The sequence below is a fragment of the Tamandua tetradactyla genome, chromosome 7 (assembly GCF_023851605.1).
Source record: "Tamandua tetradactyla isolate mTamTet1 chromosome 7, mTamTet1.pri, whole genome shotgun sequence".
Taxonomy (NCBI): domain Eukaryota; kingdom Metazoa; phylum Chordata; class Mammalia; order Pilosa; family Myrmecophagidae; genus Tamandua; species Tamandua tetradactyla.
In genome coordinates this window covers 72,127,080-72,143,213 of record NC_135333.1, presented here as the reverse complement: position 1 = coordinate 72,143,213, position 16,134 = coordinate 72,127,080, and the positions used below count along the sequence as shown (strand labels likewise).

Below are 16,134 nucleotides of genomic sequence, written 5' to 3'. Positions count from 1 at the left end.
ATCAATTAATGTAATACACCATATCAACAAATCAAAGCAGAAAAATCACATGATCATCTCAATTGATGCAGAGAAGGCATTTGACAAGATTCAACATTCTTTCCTGTTGAAAACACTTCAAAAGATAAGAATACAAGGGAACTTCCTTAAAATGATAGAGGGAATATATGAAAAACCCACAGCTAATATCATCCTCAATGGGGAAAAATTGAAAACTTTCCCCCTAAGATCAGGAACAAGACAAGGATGTCCACTATCACCACTATTATTCAACATTGTGTTGGAGGTTCTAGCCAGAGCAATTAGACAAGAAAAAGAAATACAAGGCATCAAAATTGGAAAGGAAGAAGTAAAACTATCACTGTTTGCAGACGATATGATACTATACGTCGAAAACCCGGAAAAATCCACAACAAAACTACTAGAGCTAATAAATGAGTATAACAAAGTAGTAGGTTACAAGATCAACATTCAAAAATCTGTAGCATTTCTATACACTAGTAATGAACAAACCGAGGGGGAAATCAAGAAACGAATCCCATTTACAATTGCAACTAAAAGAATAAAATACCTAGGAATAAATTTAACAAAAGAGACAAAAAACCTATATAAAGAAAACTACAAAAAACTGCTAAAAGAAATCACAGAAGACCTAAATAGATGGAAGGGCATACCGTGTTCATGGATTGGAAGACTAAATATAGTTAAGATGTCAATCCTACCTAAATTGATTTACAGATTCAATGCAATACCAATCAAAATCCCAACAACTTATTTTTCAGAAATAGAAAAACCAATAAGCAAATTTATCTGGAAGGGCAGGGTGCCCCGAATTGCTAAAAGCATCTTGAGGTAAAAAAACAAAGCTGGACGTCTCGCGCTGCCTGACTTTAAGGCATATTATGAAGCCACAGTGGTCAAAACAGCATGGTATTGGCATAAAGATAGATATATCGACCAATGGAATCGAATAGAGTGCTCAGATATAGACCCTCTCATCTATGGACATTTGATCTTTGATAAGGCAGTCAAGCCAACTCACCTGGGATAGAGCAGTCTCTTCAATAAATGGTGCCTAGAGAACTGGATATCCATATGCAAAAGAATGAAAGAAGACCCATCTCTCACACCCTATACAAAAGTTAACTCAAAATGGATCAAAGATCTAAACATTAGGTCTAAGACCATAAAACAGATAGAGGAAAATGTTGGGAGATATCTTATGGATCTTACAACTGGAGGCGGTTTTATGGACCTTAAACCTAAAGCAAGAGCACTGAAGAAGGAAATAAATAAATGGGAGCTCCTCAAAATTAAACAATTTTGTGCATCAAAGAACTTCATCAAGAAAGTAGAAAGACAGCCTTCACAATGGGAGACAATATTTGGAAATGATATATCAGATAAAGGTCTAGTATCCAGAATTTATAAAGAGATTGTTCATCTCAACAAGAAAAAGACAGCCAACCCAATTACAAAATGGGAAAAAGACTTAAACAGACACCTATCAGAAGAGGAAATACAAACGGCCAAAAGGCACATGAAGAGATGCTCAATGTCCCTGGCCATTAGAGAAATGCAAATCAAAACCACAATGAGATATCATCTCACACCCACCAGAATGGCCATTATCAACAAAACAGAAAATGACAAGTGCTGGAGAGGATGCGGTGAAAGAGGCACACTTATCCACTGTTGGTGGGAATGTCAAAGGGTGCAACCACTGTGGAAGGCAGTTTGGCGGTTCCTCAAAAAGCTGAATATAGAATTGCCATACGACCCAGCAATACCATTGCTGGGAATATACTCAAAGGACTTAAGGGCAAAGACACAAACGGACATTTGCACACCAATGTTTATAGCAGCGTTATTTACAATTGCAAAGAGATGGAAACAGCCGAAATCTCCATCAACAGAAGAGTGGCTAAACAAACTGTGGTATATACATACGATGGAATACTATGCAGCTTTAAGACAGGATAAACTTATGAAGCATGTAATAACATGGATGGACCTAGAGAACATTATGCTGAGTGAGTCTAGCCAAAAACTAAAGGACAAATACTGTATGGTCCCACTGATGTGAACAGACATTCGAGAATAAATTTGGAATATGTCCTTGATAACAGAGTCCAGCAGGAGGTAGAAACAGGGTAAGATAATGGCCAATTGGAGTTGAAGGGATACAGACGGTGTAACAGGACTAGATACAAAAACTCAAAAATGGACAGCACAATAATACCAAATCGTAAAGTAATCATGTTAAAACACTGAATGAAGCTGCATCTGAGCTATAGGTTTTTGTTTTGTTTTGTTTTGTTTTGTTTTGATTTTACTATTATTACTTTTATTTTTTTCTCTATACTAACATTCTATATCTTTTTCGGTTATGTTGCTAGTTCTTCTAAACCAATGCATATGTACTAAGAAATGATGATCATGCATCTATGTGATGATGTTAAGAATTAATTACTGCATATGTAGAATGGTATGATCTCTAAATGTTGGGTTAATTTCTTTTTTTCCGTTAATTAAAAAAAAAAAAGATAAGGGATAATTGGAGCTAAAGGGATACAGACTGTACAACGGGACTGGATATAAAGACTCAGAAATGGACAGCACAATACTACCCAATTGTAATGCGATCATGTTAAAATACTGAATGAAGCTGCATGTGAGGTATAGGTTTTTTTTTGTTTTTTTTTTTTCTTTCTATTATTGTTTTAATTCTTATTCTGTTGTCTTTTTATTTCTTTTTCTAAATCGATGCAAATGTACTAAGAAATGATGAATATGCAACTATGTGATGTTATTAAGAATTACTGATTGTACATGTAGATTGGAATGATTTCTAATTGTTTTGTTAATTCTTTTTTTTTTTTTTTTTTATTTTTTATTTTTATTTTTATTAACGGAAAAAAAAAAAAGAAATTAACACAACATTTAGAAATCATACCGTTCTACATATGCACTCAGTAATTCTTAACATCATCACATAGATGCATGATCATTGTTTCTTAGTACATTTGCATCGGTTTAGAGGAACTAGCAACACAACAGAAAAGGATATAAAATGTTAATATAAAGAAAAGAAATAAAAGTAGTAATAATAGTAAAAAACAACAACAACAAACAAACCAACAAGCAAACAAAAACAAAAAAAACCCTATAGCTCAGATGCAGCTTCATTCAGTATTTTAACATGATTACTTTACAATTAGGTATTATTGTGCTGTCCATTTTTGAGTTTTTGTATCTAGTCCTGTTGCACAGTCTGTATCCCTTCAGCTTCAATTACCCATTGTCTTACCCTGTTTCTAACTCCTGCTGAACTCTATTACCAATGACATATTTCAAGTTTATTCTCGAATGTCCGTTCACATCAGTGGGACCATACAGTATTTGTCCTTTAGTTTTTGGCTGGATTCACTCAGCATAATATTCTCTAGGTCCATCCATGTTATTACATGGTTCATAAGTTTATCTTGTCTTAAAGCTGCATAATATTCCATCGTATGTATATACCACAGTTTGTTTAGCCACTCTTCTGTTGATGGAGATTTTGGCTGTTTCCATCTCTTTGCAATTGTAAATAACGCTGCTATAAACATTGGTGTGCAAATGTCCGTTTGTGTCTTTGCCCTTAAGTCCTTTGAGTAGATACCTAGCAATGGTATTGCTGGGTCGTATGGAAATTCTATATTCAGCTTTTTGAGGAACCGCCAAACTGCCTTCCACAGTGGTTGCACCCTTTGACATTCCCACCAACAGTGGATAAGTGTGCCTCTTTCTCCGCATCCTCTCCAGCACTTGTCATTTTCTGTTTTGTTGATAATGGCCATTCTGGTGGGTGTGAGATGATATCTCATTGTGGTTTTGATTTGCATTTCTCTAATGGCCAGGGACATTGAGCATCTCTTCATGTGCCTCTTGGCCATCCGTATTTCTTCTTCTGGTAGGTGTCTGTTTAAGTCTTTTTCCCATTTTGTAATTGGGTTGGCTGTCTTTTTGATGTTGAGTTGAACAATCTCTTTATACATTCTGGATACTAGACCTTTATCTGATATGTCGTTTCCAAATATTGTCTCCCATTGTGTAGGCTGTCTTTCTACTTTCTTGATGAAGTTCTCTGATGCACAAAAGTGTTTAATTTTGAGGAGCTCCCATTTATTTATTTCCTTCTTCAGTGTTCTTGCTTTAGGTTTAAGGTCCATAAAACCACCTCCAGTTGTAAGATTCATAAGATATCTCCCAACATTTTCCTCTATCTGTTTTATGGTCTTAGACCTAATGTTTAGATCTTTGATCCATTTTGAGTTAACTTTTGTATAGGGTGTGAGAGATGGGTCTTTTTTCATTCTTTTGCATATGGATATCCAGTTCTCTAGGCACCATTTATTGAAGAGACTGCTCTGTCCCAGGTGAGTTGGCTTGACTGCCTTATCAAAGATCAAATGTCCATAGATGAGAGGGTCTATATCTGAGCACTCTATTCGATTCCATTGGTCGATATATCTATCTTTATGCCAATACCATGCTGTTTTGACCACTGTGGCTTCATAATATGCCTTAAAGTCAGGCAGCGCGAGACCTCCAGCTTCGTTTTTTTTCCTCAAGATGTTTTTAGCAATTCGGGGCACCCTGCCCTTCCAGATAAATTTGCTTATTGGTTTTTCTATTTCTGAAAAATAAGTTGTTGGGATTTTGATTGGTATTGCATTGAATCTGTAAATCAATTTAGGTAGGATTGACATCTTAACTATATTTAGTCTTCCAATCCATGAACACGGTATGCCCTTCCATCTATTTAGGTCTTCTGTGATTTCTTTTAACAGTTTTTTGTAGTTTTCTTTATATAGGTTTTTTGTCTCTTTGGTTAAATTTATTCCTAGGTATTTTATTCTTTTAGTTGCGATTGTAAATGGGATTCGTTTCTTGATTTCCGCCTCAGCTTGTTCATTACTAGTGTATAGAAAAGCTACAGATTTTTGAATGTTGATCTTGTAGCCTGCTACTTTGCTGTACTCATTTATTAGCTCTAGTAATTTTGTTGTGGATTTTTCTGGGTTTTCTACATATAGTATCATATCGTCTGCAAACAGTGATAGTTTTACTTCTTCCTTTCCAATTTTGATGCCTTGTATTTCTTTTTCTTGCCTAATTGCTCTGGCTAGAACTTCCAACACAATGTTGAATAATAGTGGTGATAGTGGACATCCTTGTCTTGTTCCTGATCTTAGGGGGAAAGTTTTCAATTTTTCCCCATTGAGGATGATATTAGCTGTGGGTTTTTCATATATTCCCTCTATCATTTTAAGGAAGTTCCCTTGTATTCCTATCTTTTGAAGTGTTTTCAGCAGGAAAGGATGTTGAATCTTGTCAAATGCCTTCTCTGCATCAATTGAGATGATCATGTGATTTTTCTGCTTTGATTTGTTGATATGGTGTATTACATTAATTGATTTTCTTATGTTGAACCATCCTTGCATACCTGGGATGAATCCTACTTGGTCATGATGTATAATTCTTTTAATGTGTTGTTGGATACGATTTGCTAGAATTTTATTGAGGATTTTTGCATCTGTATTCATTAGAGAGATTGGTCTGTAGTTTTCTTTTTTTGTAATATCTTTGCCTGGTTTTGGTATGAGGGTGATGTTGGCTTCATAGAATGAATTAGGTAGTTTTCCCTTCACTTCGATTATGTTGAAGAGTTTGAGGAGAGTAGGTACTAATTCTTTCTGGAATGTTTGATAGAATTCACATGTGAAGCCGTCTGGTCCTGGACTTTTCTTTTTAGGGAGCTTTTGAATAACTAATTCAATCTCTTTACTTGTGATTGGTTTGTTGAGGTCGTCTATTTCTTCTTGAGTCAAAGTTGGTTGTTCATGTCTTTCCAGGAACCTGTCCATTTCTTCTAAATTGTTGTATTTATTAGCGTAAAGTTGTTCATAGTATCCTGTTATTACCTCCTTTATTTCTGTGAGGTCAGTAGTTATGTCTCCTCTTTCATTTCTGATCTTATTTATTTGCATCCTCTCTCTTCTTCTTTTTGTCAATCTTGCTAAGGGCCCATCAATCTTGTTGATTTTCTCATAGAACCAACTTCTGGTCTTATTGATTTTCTCTATTGTTTTCATGTTTTCAATTTCATTTATTTCTGCTCTAATCTTTGTTATTTCTTTCCTTTTGCTTGCTTTGGGATTAGTTTGCTGTTCTTTCTCCAGTTCTTCCAAGTGGACAGTTAATTCCTGCATTTTTGCCTTTTCTTCTTTTCTGATAAAGGCATTTAGGGCAATAAATTTCCCTCTTAGCACTGCCTTTGCTGCGTCCCATAAGTTTTGATATGTTGTATCTTCATTTTCATTTGCCTCTAGGTATTTACTAATTTCTCTTGCAATTTCTTCTTTGACCCACTTGTTGTTTAAGAGTGTGTTGTTGAGCCTCCATGTATTTATGAATTTTCTGGCCCTCCGCCTATTATTGATTTCCAACTTCATTCCTTTATGATCCGAGAAAGTGTTGTGTATGATTTCAATATTTTTAAATTTGTTAAGACTTGCTTTGTGACCCAGCATACGGTCTATCTTTGAGAATGATCCATGAGCACTTGAGAAAAAGGTGTATCCTGCTGTTGTGGGATGTAATGTCCTATAAATGTCTGTTAAGTCAAGTTCATTTATAGTAATATTCAGGTTCTCTATTTCTTTATTGATCCTCTGTGTAGATGTTCTGTCCATTGATGAGAGTGGTGAATTGAAGTCTCCAACTATTATGGTATATGTGTCTATTTCCCTCTTCATTGTTTGCAGTGTATTCCTCACGTATTTTGGGGCATTCTGGTTCGGTGCATAAATATTTATGATTGTTATGTCTTCTTGCTTAATTGTTCCTTTTAATAGTATATAGTGTCCTTCTTTGTCTCTTTTAACTGTTTTACATTTGAAGTCTAATTTGTTGGATATTAGTATAGCCACTCCTGCTCTTTTCTGGTTGTTGTTTGCATGAAATATCTTTTCCCAACCTTTCACTTTCAACCTATATTTATCTTTGGGTCTAAGATGTGTTTCCTGTAGACAGCATATAGAAGGATCCTGTTTTTTAATCCATTCTGCCAGTCTATGTCTTTTAATTGGGGAATTCAGTCCATTGACATTTAGAGTTATTACTGTTTGGATAATATTTTCCTCTACCATTTTGCCTTTTGTATTATATATATCATATCTGACTTTCCTTCTTTCTACACTTTTCTCCATGTCTCTCTCTTCTGTCTTTTTGTATCTGACTCTAGTGCTTCCTTTAGTATTTCTTGCAGAGCTGGTCTCTTGGTCACAAATTCTCTTAGTGACTTTTTGTCTGAGAATGTTTTAATTTCTCCCTCATTTTTGAAGGACAATTTTGCTGGATATAGGAGTCTTGGCTGGCAGTTTTTCTCTTTTAGTAACTTAAATATATCATCCCACTGTCTTCTAGCTTCCATGGTTTCTGCTGAGAAATCTACACATAGTCTTATTGGGTTTCCCTTGTATGTGACGGATTGTTTTTCTCTCGCTGCCTTCAAGATCCTCTCTTTCTCTTTGACCTCTGACATTCTAACTAGTAAGTGTCTTGGGGAACGTCTATTTGTGTCTAATCTCTTTGGGGTGCGCTGCACTTCTTGGATCTGTAATTTTAGGTCTTTCATAAGATTTGGGAAATTTTCAGTGATAATTTCTTCCATTAGTTTTTCTCCTCCTTTTCCCTTCTCTTCTCCTTCTGGGATACCCACTACACGTATATTTGTACGGTTCACATTGTCCTTGAGTTCCCTGATACCTTGTTCAAATTTTTCCATTTTTTTCCGGATAGTTTCTGTTTCTTTTTGGAATTCAGATGTTTCATCCTCCAAATCACTAATTCTATCTTCTGTTTCTTTAAATCTGTCATTGTAGGTATCCATTGTTTTTTCCATCTTTTCTACTTTATCTTTCACTTCCATAAGTTCTGTGATTTGTTTTTTCAGTTTTTCTATTTCTTCTTTATGCTCAGCCCATGTCTTCTTCATGTCCTCTCTCAATTTATCGATTTCATTTTTGAAGAGGTTTTCCATTTCTGTTCGTATATTCAGCATTAGTTGTTTCAGCTCCTGTATCTCATTTGAACTATTGGTTTCTTCGTTTGACTGGGCCATATGTTCAATTTTCTGAGCGTGATCCGTTATCTTCTGCTGGCGTCTGGGCATTTAGTCAGATTTCCCCGGGTGTTCGACCCCACAGCTTGAAAGATTTTTCTGCTCAATCTCTGGGTTCTGTTCTTCCTATCCTGCCCAGTAGGTGGCGCTCGTGGCACACGCCTGTCTGTGGGTTCCACCAGTGAAAGTTGCTGTGGGTCCCTCAACTCTGGAAAACTCTCGCCGTAGGGGAGGTTCGGCAACCGAAGCGTCTTGGAAGAATGCCAGCCGGCCCGGGGTTCCAAATGCGGGGAGGGTCGCCGGCCGTCGCAGCACTGGAGAGCGTCCGGCCAAATTAGCCAGTCGGCCCGGGGCACCAAGCGTGGCGGGAGGGCTCCAGCTGTCGCAGCCCGGGAGAGTACACTGTTCCCAGCCAACGGGGGAGTCACGTGTTTGGAAGGGATCCCCCGGTCACTGTTCTCCGCAGTCTGGGGATTTCCGACCCAACTATCTCAGTTGTTCCGGGGGGCCTCGTGTGGTGGGGGCACCAGCCGCCGCGGCCTAAGAGGACCGCCTGTCCAATTCTACCAGCTGGCCCAGGAAGGTGGAAGGGAGGGACTCCGTTCGCTTGCCGTCCCACCCAGCAAAGCCCGTGCCCCTTGGTGATCTCACCGGAGCTGGTTCTCCCAGATAGTCAGCCGTTCCAGGATGGGGTACGTTGTCCCTTTGATCTCCGTCGTGGCTCCGGGAGCTACTCTGTATTATCTCCACTCCCCCAGTAGCTGTTCTGGAGGAGGAAAGGTGAGGGCGGCAAGGCTGTTGAGGCTGGTGGCGGAGGAGCACGGTGAAGGCGGGGGAAGAGGGCACCGTGGTGGTTGGAGAGCAGCCGGAGCAGGAGGGGGAAGAGAGGGGAGAAGGAGGTCGGGCGGCTCGGCTGCTGCGGGGCTTGGGCGCCGTGCGGTGGGCCGGCGGAGAAAGAGAGGGGAGAAGGAGGTCGGGCGGCTCGGCTGCTGCTGGGCGTGGGCGCCGCGCGGCGGGCCGGCGGAGAAAGAGAGGGGAGAAGGAGGTCGGGCGGCTCGGCTGCTGCGGGGCGTGGGAGCCGCGCGGCGGGCCGGCGGAGAAAGAGAGGGGAGAAGGAGGTCGGGCGGCTCGGCTGCTGCGGGGCGTGGGCGCCGCGCGGCGGGCCGGCGGAGAAAGAGAGGGGAGAAGGAGGTCGGGCGGCTCGGCTGCTGCGGGGCGTGGGAGCCGCGCGGCGGGCCGGCGGAGAAAGAGAGGGGAGAAGGAGGTCGGGCGGCTCGGCTGCTGCGGGGCGTGGGCACCGCGCGGCGGGCCGGCGGAGAAAGAGAGGGGAGAAGGAGGTCGGGCGGCTCGGCTGCTGCGGGGCGTGGGCGCCGCGCGGTGGGCCGGCGGAGAAAGTGTTAATTCTTTTTTTAATTAATAAAAAAAAAAAAAGTTTAAACAACACAAAAATTTGTAAATGTCCTGATATACATTGTTGCTATACTTACCATAAAAAAGTGTTTTTTCACTTAAAAATTCAATGAGGACCTGGAGTGTAAATTGTACCATCTGAGTTGGCTTAGAATGGAACAGTTGTGTTTGGGGCAATGTATGAAGAACTTGGCACTACACCTAAAAGATGTGCATACCAAGAAGAGGGGTTATTTTGTGGTGGAATCTAAACTAGGAAAAATACTTGTTACATGCATTTGTCATTTATAATGTGCCACAAATGTAATTTATGTTTCATTTTTTAACTCAAAATACTTGTTTAGATAAGTTAAGAAGCGCTCATTTAGAATATCGTTGCTTTTATCATCCATAAGTACCTAATAGAAGACTATATTATACGTAGCTTACAAAATTGCAATTTTTAGTGTCAATATAAATTTTGAAATAAATATTTAGTAAAGTAGTGAGTTGTAACTGGGAGAGGATTTCGCTAGTAAAAGTGACAATTTTCATCAAATAGTTTCTAATATTTACAATTTTAGAATGTAAATGTAGAGGCAAGACTCTAATCTTGGCATTTGCTACCTAAAGAGAAGAGAAATAAAGGATAGAGAGAATGGGAGACCTTCCTAGATTCCATGTCATGGCGTAATAACTATGTAATTCTTGCAACAAGAGATACTTGTCTTCCCAAGTACAATGAAACAATAGAGCTACAAGATTTAGTTCTCCTCTTCTCCGATCAAGTCTTAGAAATAGAAGAAGGCAATGCTAAATAATCCTTTTCTGGAGGAGAGAGGCTAGATCAAACAGAAGACTCCACTTCTAAGTACACAAGTCTTTGTTTTTCAAGAAGGGTTAACTCTCTTTCAGCCCTAATACCTTGAGGCCCAATTCTACTTTGCAGGCTCTTTTCAAAGTAGAGGCACGATTCAGGATTAGCTGTTAACAGTGATTCATCATCAGTCACTGGTCAAGGTCGGGACTTTGGGTATTCAGCCTTAAGATTATTCTTCACTTTCTCCCCGCCCCCCACCCTGCACACACATGCATCCTTACGTCTGTATATACATATACACGTGTATATCATACATGTATGTGTATATGAATATGTATATTCACACGTGTGCATAAATGTATATGATACATACGTAAATCCTTTCTTTTTTATGCATAGTTGAAGATAATTGTCAGGATTTGCTGAAACATTATTAACCATCTTTACAACTTATGCTCTACATTGTACCATAAAACAATGATGTCCGTATTAAAATGATGGAAACACACTATTTAGAGAAGCATGTTTGAGGGAGTAAACCTCTTGAAAACCACATCAATGAAATCAAACTGACAATCATAAATGTCAGCATTTGCCATGAGTTTGCAATCTGTAAAGGATTCAGGGTTTACCTTTTTCACTGATGGTTTAACAGGTATGAAGCCTGATGGCATCTTCACATCAATAATGGCCATGTTGGATCTGGGTCGGTTCCCAGCATAACTAGAAAGTCAAGTCAGGAGGATTAGGCATTCAAAGAAAAGCCACTGGAATTCATTTAAGATAGCAATCTCTCTTCTCTTTTGTTTTAGTGTTCCTTACTCCTAAGTACAACTCAGTTGTCATAAGCACTCTATTTGCTTTCATTATGATGGCTTTTTTACTCACACTCTGCAAGATTGGCAGCATCATTTTCTCAATGATAAGTTTTTTAGTAAGTGTAAAAAAAATCTTCTTGTTGATAAATATTGCAAGAATTCCATATTCATTTTATATGACTCGAGGCAATGGAGTTCCCCATGCAAGACAATCAGTTTCCCTACATTCTACAAAAGGTCCGATGGTAACAAAGGATTTACCTAATATTGATGTGTATCTGGAATTTCTTGTGAGCATCTGCTTCATCACAATTCTTGGGCAGGGCATCAACCCTCAGATTAAAGGGAGCTTTCCCTTCTTTCTTGGGCAGGATGTTATATCTCAGGGATGTCTAAAACAAATTGAAAAAAAATCTTTACCTTTACATTCAAATAGTCTATTATGGGATTGAGTCATGCCCCTCACGAAGATGTGTTCAAAGTCCCAGTTTCAAGTCCTGTGGATATGGATCCATTTGTAAACAGTATCTTTGAAGATGTTATTAGCTAAGGTAAGACCAAAATGAATCAGAGTGCACCTTAATCCAATATGACTGGACTCCTTCTAAGCAGAGGAAAATTGGAAGATAGAAATTAGAAGATAGAAGGAAACAGATAAGGAGAGAGGGTATGTGACAAAAGAGAGATGGAGTTATGGATTGTCAGCAAGCCACCACCAGAATGCTACAGACTTCAGAGAAAGCATGATCTTTCTGACCCTTGATTTTGAACTTTTATCCTCCGGAATTGTTAGATAATAAATTCCTGTTGTTTAAGCCACCTGGACTGTGGTACCTTGTTATAATGGTTCTATAGACTAAGACTCATTCTTACACTCTCTTCTAGATAACACTTTGTTTTAGCACACATTTGTCTTTCTATTTTGAAATGCAAATTTCTCTCCCCCAAACCCTGGCAGGCTCACCTGGAGGTACACACACCCTGTCCCTGACACTGTTGTGCTGTAGTCCCCTGGAATCTCTGGCAACTGAACTTCTTGCAGCAAAAGGCGACTGGCATCATCTACTTGGAATTCTTCAGAGAAAGTCTTGGATGACTGGATTTTGACTTTAGCTGCTTTCTCACTTTTAGTGAAAGTTGCTGCTCCATATTTGGAGAGGGCTTGGAGAGCTACCACTGTATCCTGAAAAAAAAAATGGGTGCAGAAATCATAGGAGAATAAACTACCAAAGAAAACTATATCAACAAAAGTATTAATTCAGAAACACAGTTCCTAAACTTAATTTCAGTTCACATCAGGTCTGGTTATCAATGATGAGCTATGCTAGGTACTTTGGAGGGAAAAGAAAGAGTTTCCTCATTTAAGAAGCTTACTATATACATCTGAAGATAAGACACAAACAGGTGACACAAGCAGAGGCTATTTCAATAATTTATAAATTCATGTGAGAATTTTTTTTTTTGTAAACATTCAGAAAAAGGAGAAGAAAATATGGTTTTATATAATAAGAGAAGTCTGTAAAGAAAATCAGAAATAAGATTATCTACGAATAATGGGAAGGGTTTACATCAACAAAAGACAGATATAAGGGAGACCAGGCTGGGAAATGCCACAAATGAAGACATGGAAATGGGAGTGAGCCAATTCTAGAAAGAGTGACAAGAGTATACTAACTGGATAGGAATATTCATATTTACTGGAGAGTGGAAATATTTTGGATAAAATATTAGATAATTTTAGTTCTTGGATGAAGGAAATTATTTTACCAGGAAAGTAATCTAATGACAACAGTGCCATAGGGAGATTAATCAACCTATACTTTGGGGAGTCCATTAAAAAGAGAAGATATGACAGACTTTAGAGGGAGGATAAACAAGAATCCATATTTGAAATAATAAGGCTGGAATCTGCCTGGGGATGGAGGAATGGAGAATGTGGGAATTAGAAACGCTATTCAATTACTCAACTCCTGAAATATGGTTGTCTCTACATATGTGTTAGCTTTATTCCGACAGTCACTCCACAGACCTGAGTGGAAGAGAAGCCCCCATAGGGATTCTGTTGCTTAATGATCCATCTCACAATACGTGATGCCACGGATAGGTCCTCTGAAGATGGGGCAGGCTGAACAGTAAGACGGGCAAGGAGCACATAGGATGTCATCTCCACTTCAGCAGAAGGAGCCCGAGGTTGATAATTGGGTTCCTTAACTTCTTGAAGTTTCCCAGGACGTTGCCAGTGAATTGAATCCTCTTTAAAATGGAAAAGGATAAAATCTTTCACTTAAAGAATGGTTTAAAGAACTAATCCATGAATGATCATTATAATGAGAGTGCATCTAAAGAAATGGCACAAATGAGGTAAAAGCAATAAAGAGTCAACTATTAAGCAAATCTTTACCAAGAAGGCAAATCAAGTTTCCAGCTAAGCCCATTGTGCGTCCTTGGGTCTACAATATGATATTCGATATTTGGCTGTACAGACAGGATCTATAATGTGTGAATTGTTAGTGTATCGATTGTCCATGTTCTTAGAGAATTTAAGTATTAGATAAATCCTAATTGTTCTTATTATCATTAGGGTCAGTAGCACGAAATGTGTGAACTCAGTGGGTCTCCCCTCTTCTGAACACTGGTGATGGTTGGAAGTCAGTTTTGCAGTCCCAGACCTTACCTTCTTTCACAGCATCTCCATCCAGTGATTCAAGCAGTTCATTTCGCTTGATCTGGTTTCCTGCCAGGGCAAAAGCATAAGCTAATAATGCCTTTGTGTAGACATGGCTCCTGTGGGCCTCTGATACAGATCTCCAGGCCATTTCCAGGCAGGACAGAGCATTGCGGACCACGGTGTGCTATGAGGAAGGTGAGAGGAAAGCCTAAGACGCAGAACCAGGGTGGCTTCTCAGAGGACCTAGACCACTGCTTTCTATGAAATATACCAAAACTAAATATCATGAAAAACACAATTCATTTTCCTCCGGGATTCATACTTCCATGACTTTAGTTTCTTACATTTAGATGGGGGTATAGGAAATGTACTAATACATACATTGACAGGCAGTGGCATCTCCAGGAGAGCGATGGTGATGTAGGCAGAGAGCGTTACCTCATCATCTACCCCACCCTGTAAGGATCAGAAGCAGAGATACTCAAACACTCAAAAATTCATTAACCAGAGTCTGCTAACTTTGCTTTTCCCCTTGGTGTCTTCACTAGACAGTTTCTTTTCTTGTGCCATATCATTGATTTCCGCCCTTCCTCCTCCACCCTAAAATTCTCTATCATCCTTCCTCAAAGCTGTGTCAATAGAACTTCAGAAATTGATGGGAGCATTATTCCCTCAACACATCCCTATCTCTAGGGAACAGAATAAAATTAGAGAAGACATACTTTAATAGCATTGTTCAGCAGTGATCCAGAGCTTTGAAAACAACCATTTTCTTTCTGTTTCTGTGAGAGCCATACGAGGGCATTCATGATGTGTGAGTTATCCACAAAGATATACACCCGGGCTTGAGCAAAGGACTTGAGCACAAATGCAGTGAGCCTGTCCAGCAAAGAAGAGACTTTAGTGCTGAGAACCACCTTATTTAAAACTCACTTTGTGCATTGCCTCCAGACATTCATCTTCACAATTCAGTAGGAAGAATTTTGGTGGGGAAATTGGTAGGGAAATGGCACCTGAGAGCTGACTATTCTCGAGTCCAGCAAATAACTCAATCTTTTTGTTTATGTCTCAACTCCATTGGTGCTCCAGAGATGGTAATTTCTTTTCCCTTTTTTTCTTTTGAAATCATTGTTGTAGATCCCAAGCCTCCCTACCACCCAAACTTCCATTTTCTAAGTGGCTTATCCTGATATTACCATATCACTGTGTCTTCTTATCATTTCCCTCCTCCCCTCCCTTTTAAGCATAGCATGGAAGAGTCGTCCTCTGTCATTTCACATAATAATATATTTGCTTGCAGGTGAGCTTTCAGAGTTTGAAATGAAATCATCACCCAATAGGGATAACATGCATGTAGGTTTTAAAACACTAACATTTCTTCATGAAGGAATCCAGTATTTGGGAGTAGCTATATTTCTGGAATCCTGAATACATAAACAGTCAACTATTAGGCAAATCTTTACCAAGAAGGCAAATCAAGTTTCCAGCTATTCCCATTGTGTGTCCTTGTGTCTATGATATGATACTCGATATTTGGCTGTGTATGATCTATAGTGTGTGAAAGTTAGTGTATCAATTGTCCATGTGACTTAGATAATTTAAGTATTAGATAAATCTAATACATATAGCATGCAAAATAACTCTCTTACCAAGTATTTCCCTGGCTTCTACTACTATGCTCTCCAAAGGTGCTGTATGAACCATCGTGGTGCTTATAATTCAACTGTCTTTGGTACCCTGAAAAGGAAGTTTTCATAGATTTATGAAATAGTAAGACATTGGAAGATAATCAGTTTTTTCCTTCTATGCTTGTTGAGGAACCATAGAGTAACTACTGTTTTATTAAGATGTCTTAAGGCTTGATGATGCCATTGAATTTCCTGGTTATTTAGTAAAACATTTACTGTCTATGACAGCAACAATCATTATCAAATTTTAACCAAAGGGATGATGATTTGAGTTCACTGAAGAAGGTAGTAAAGGAATCAATTAGAGTTTCTTCTTATGGGATAGTCTCTCACCACTGATGAGGTAACTGATGGCTTTAGATTTGATCTTCTCTGTCAGCTGCTGTGTCTCATTCAGATAGTTCAGAACATAGATATTAGGAACAAAAAGAACCATATTCTGCTCTCCACAACCATAGGGCATTTGGAGAAGATTCTGAAGGTTTTCCATTGCAGAGCCCAGAATATCACCTGGGAATTGAAAAACATAAAACAGAGTAGCTTAGATGCGGTTTGCATTGGAACAGGAAAATAGATTATTA

The 16,134-nt window shown here is 38.9% G+C and overlaps 2 protein-coding genes across 2 annotated transcripts in view; both read right to left on the bottom strand.

The window, feature by feature from the left end:
* KLRF2 (killer cell lectin like receptor F2) overlaps nt 1–16,134 on the bottom strand; it is a 155,802-nt gene that overhangs the window by 28,587 nt on the left and 111,081 nt on the right. The gene's annotated exons all lie outside the window — the stretch shown is intronic.
* The window catches only part of LOC143691480 (pregnancy zone protein-like), a 61,149-nt gene that overhangs the window by 6,245 nt on the left and 38,770 nt on the right, over nt 1–16,134 (bottom strand). The window contains exons 24-32 of the mRNA XM_077169993.1: nt 15,887–16,063; nt 15,515–15,602; nt 14,588–14,744; nt 14,247–14,321; nt 13,872–14,049; nt 13,227–13,450; nt 12,162–12,380; nt 11,459–11,589; nt 11,012–11,102 (exon numbers count right to left, since the gene is read on the bottom strand). Of these exons, the coding sequence (XP_077026108.1) occupies nt 11,012–11,102; nt 11,459–11,589; nt 12,162–12,380; nt 13,227–13,450; nt 13,872–14,049; nt 14,247–14,321; nt 14,588–14,744; nt 15,515–15,602; nt 15,887–16,063 (1,340 nt within the window). The remainder of the gene's footprint in view (nt 1–11,011; nt 11,103–11,458; nt 11,590–12,161; nt 12,381–13,226; nt 13,451–13,871; nt 14,050–14,246; nt 14,322–14,587; nt 14,745–15,514; nt 15,603–15,886; nt 16,064–16,134) is intronic.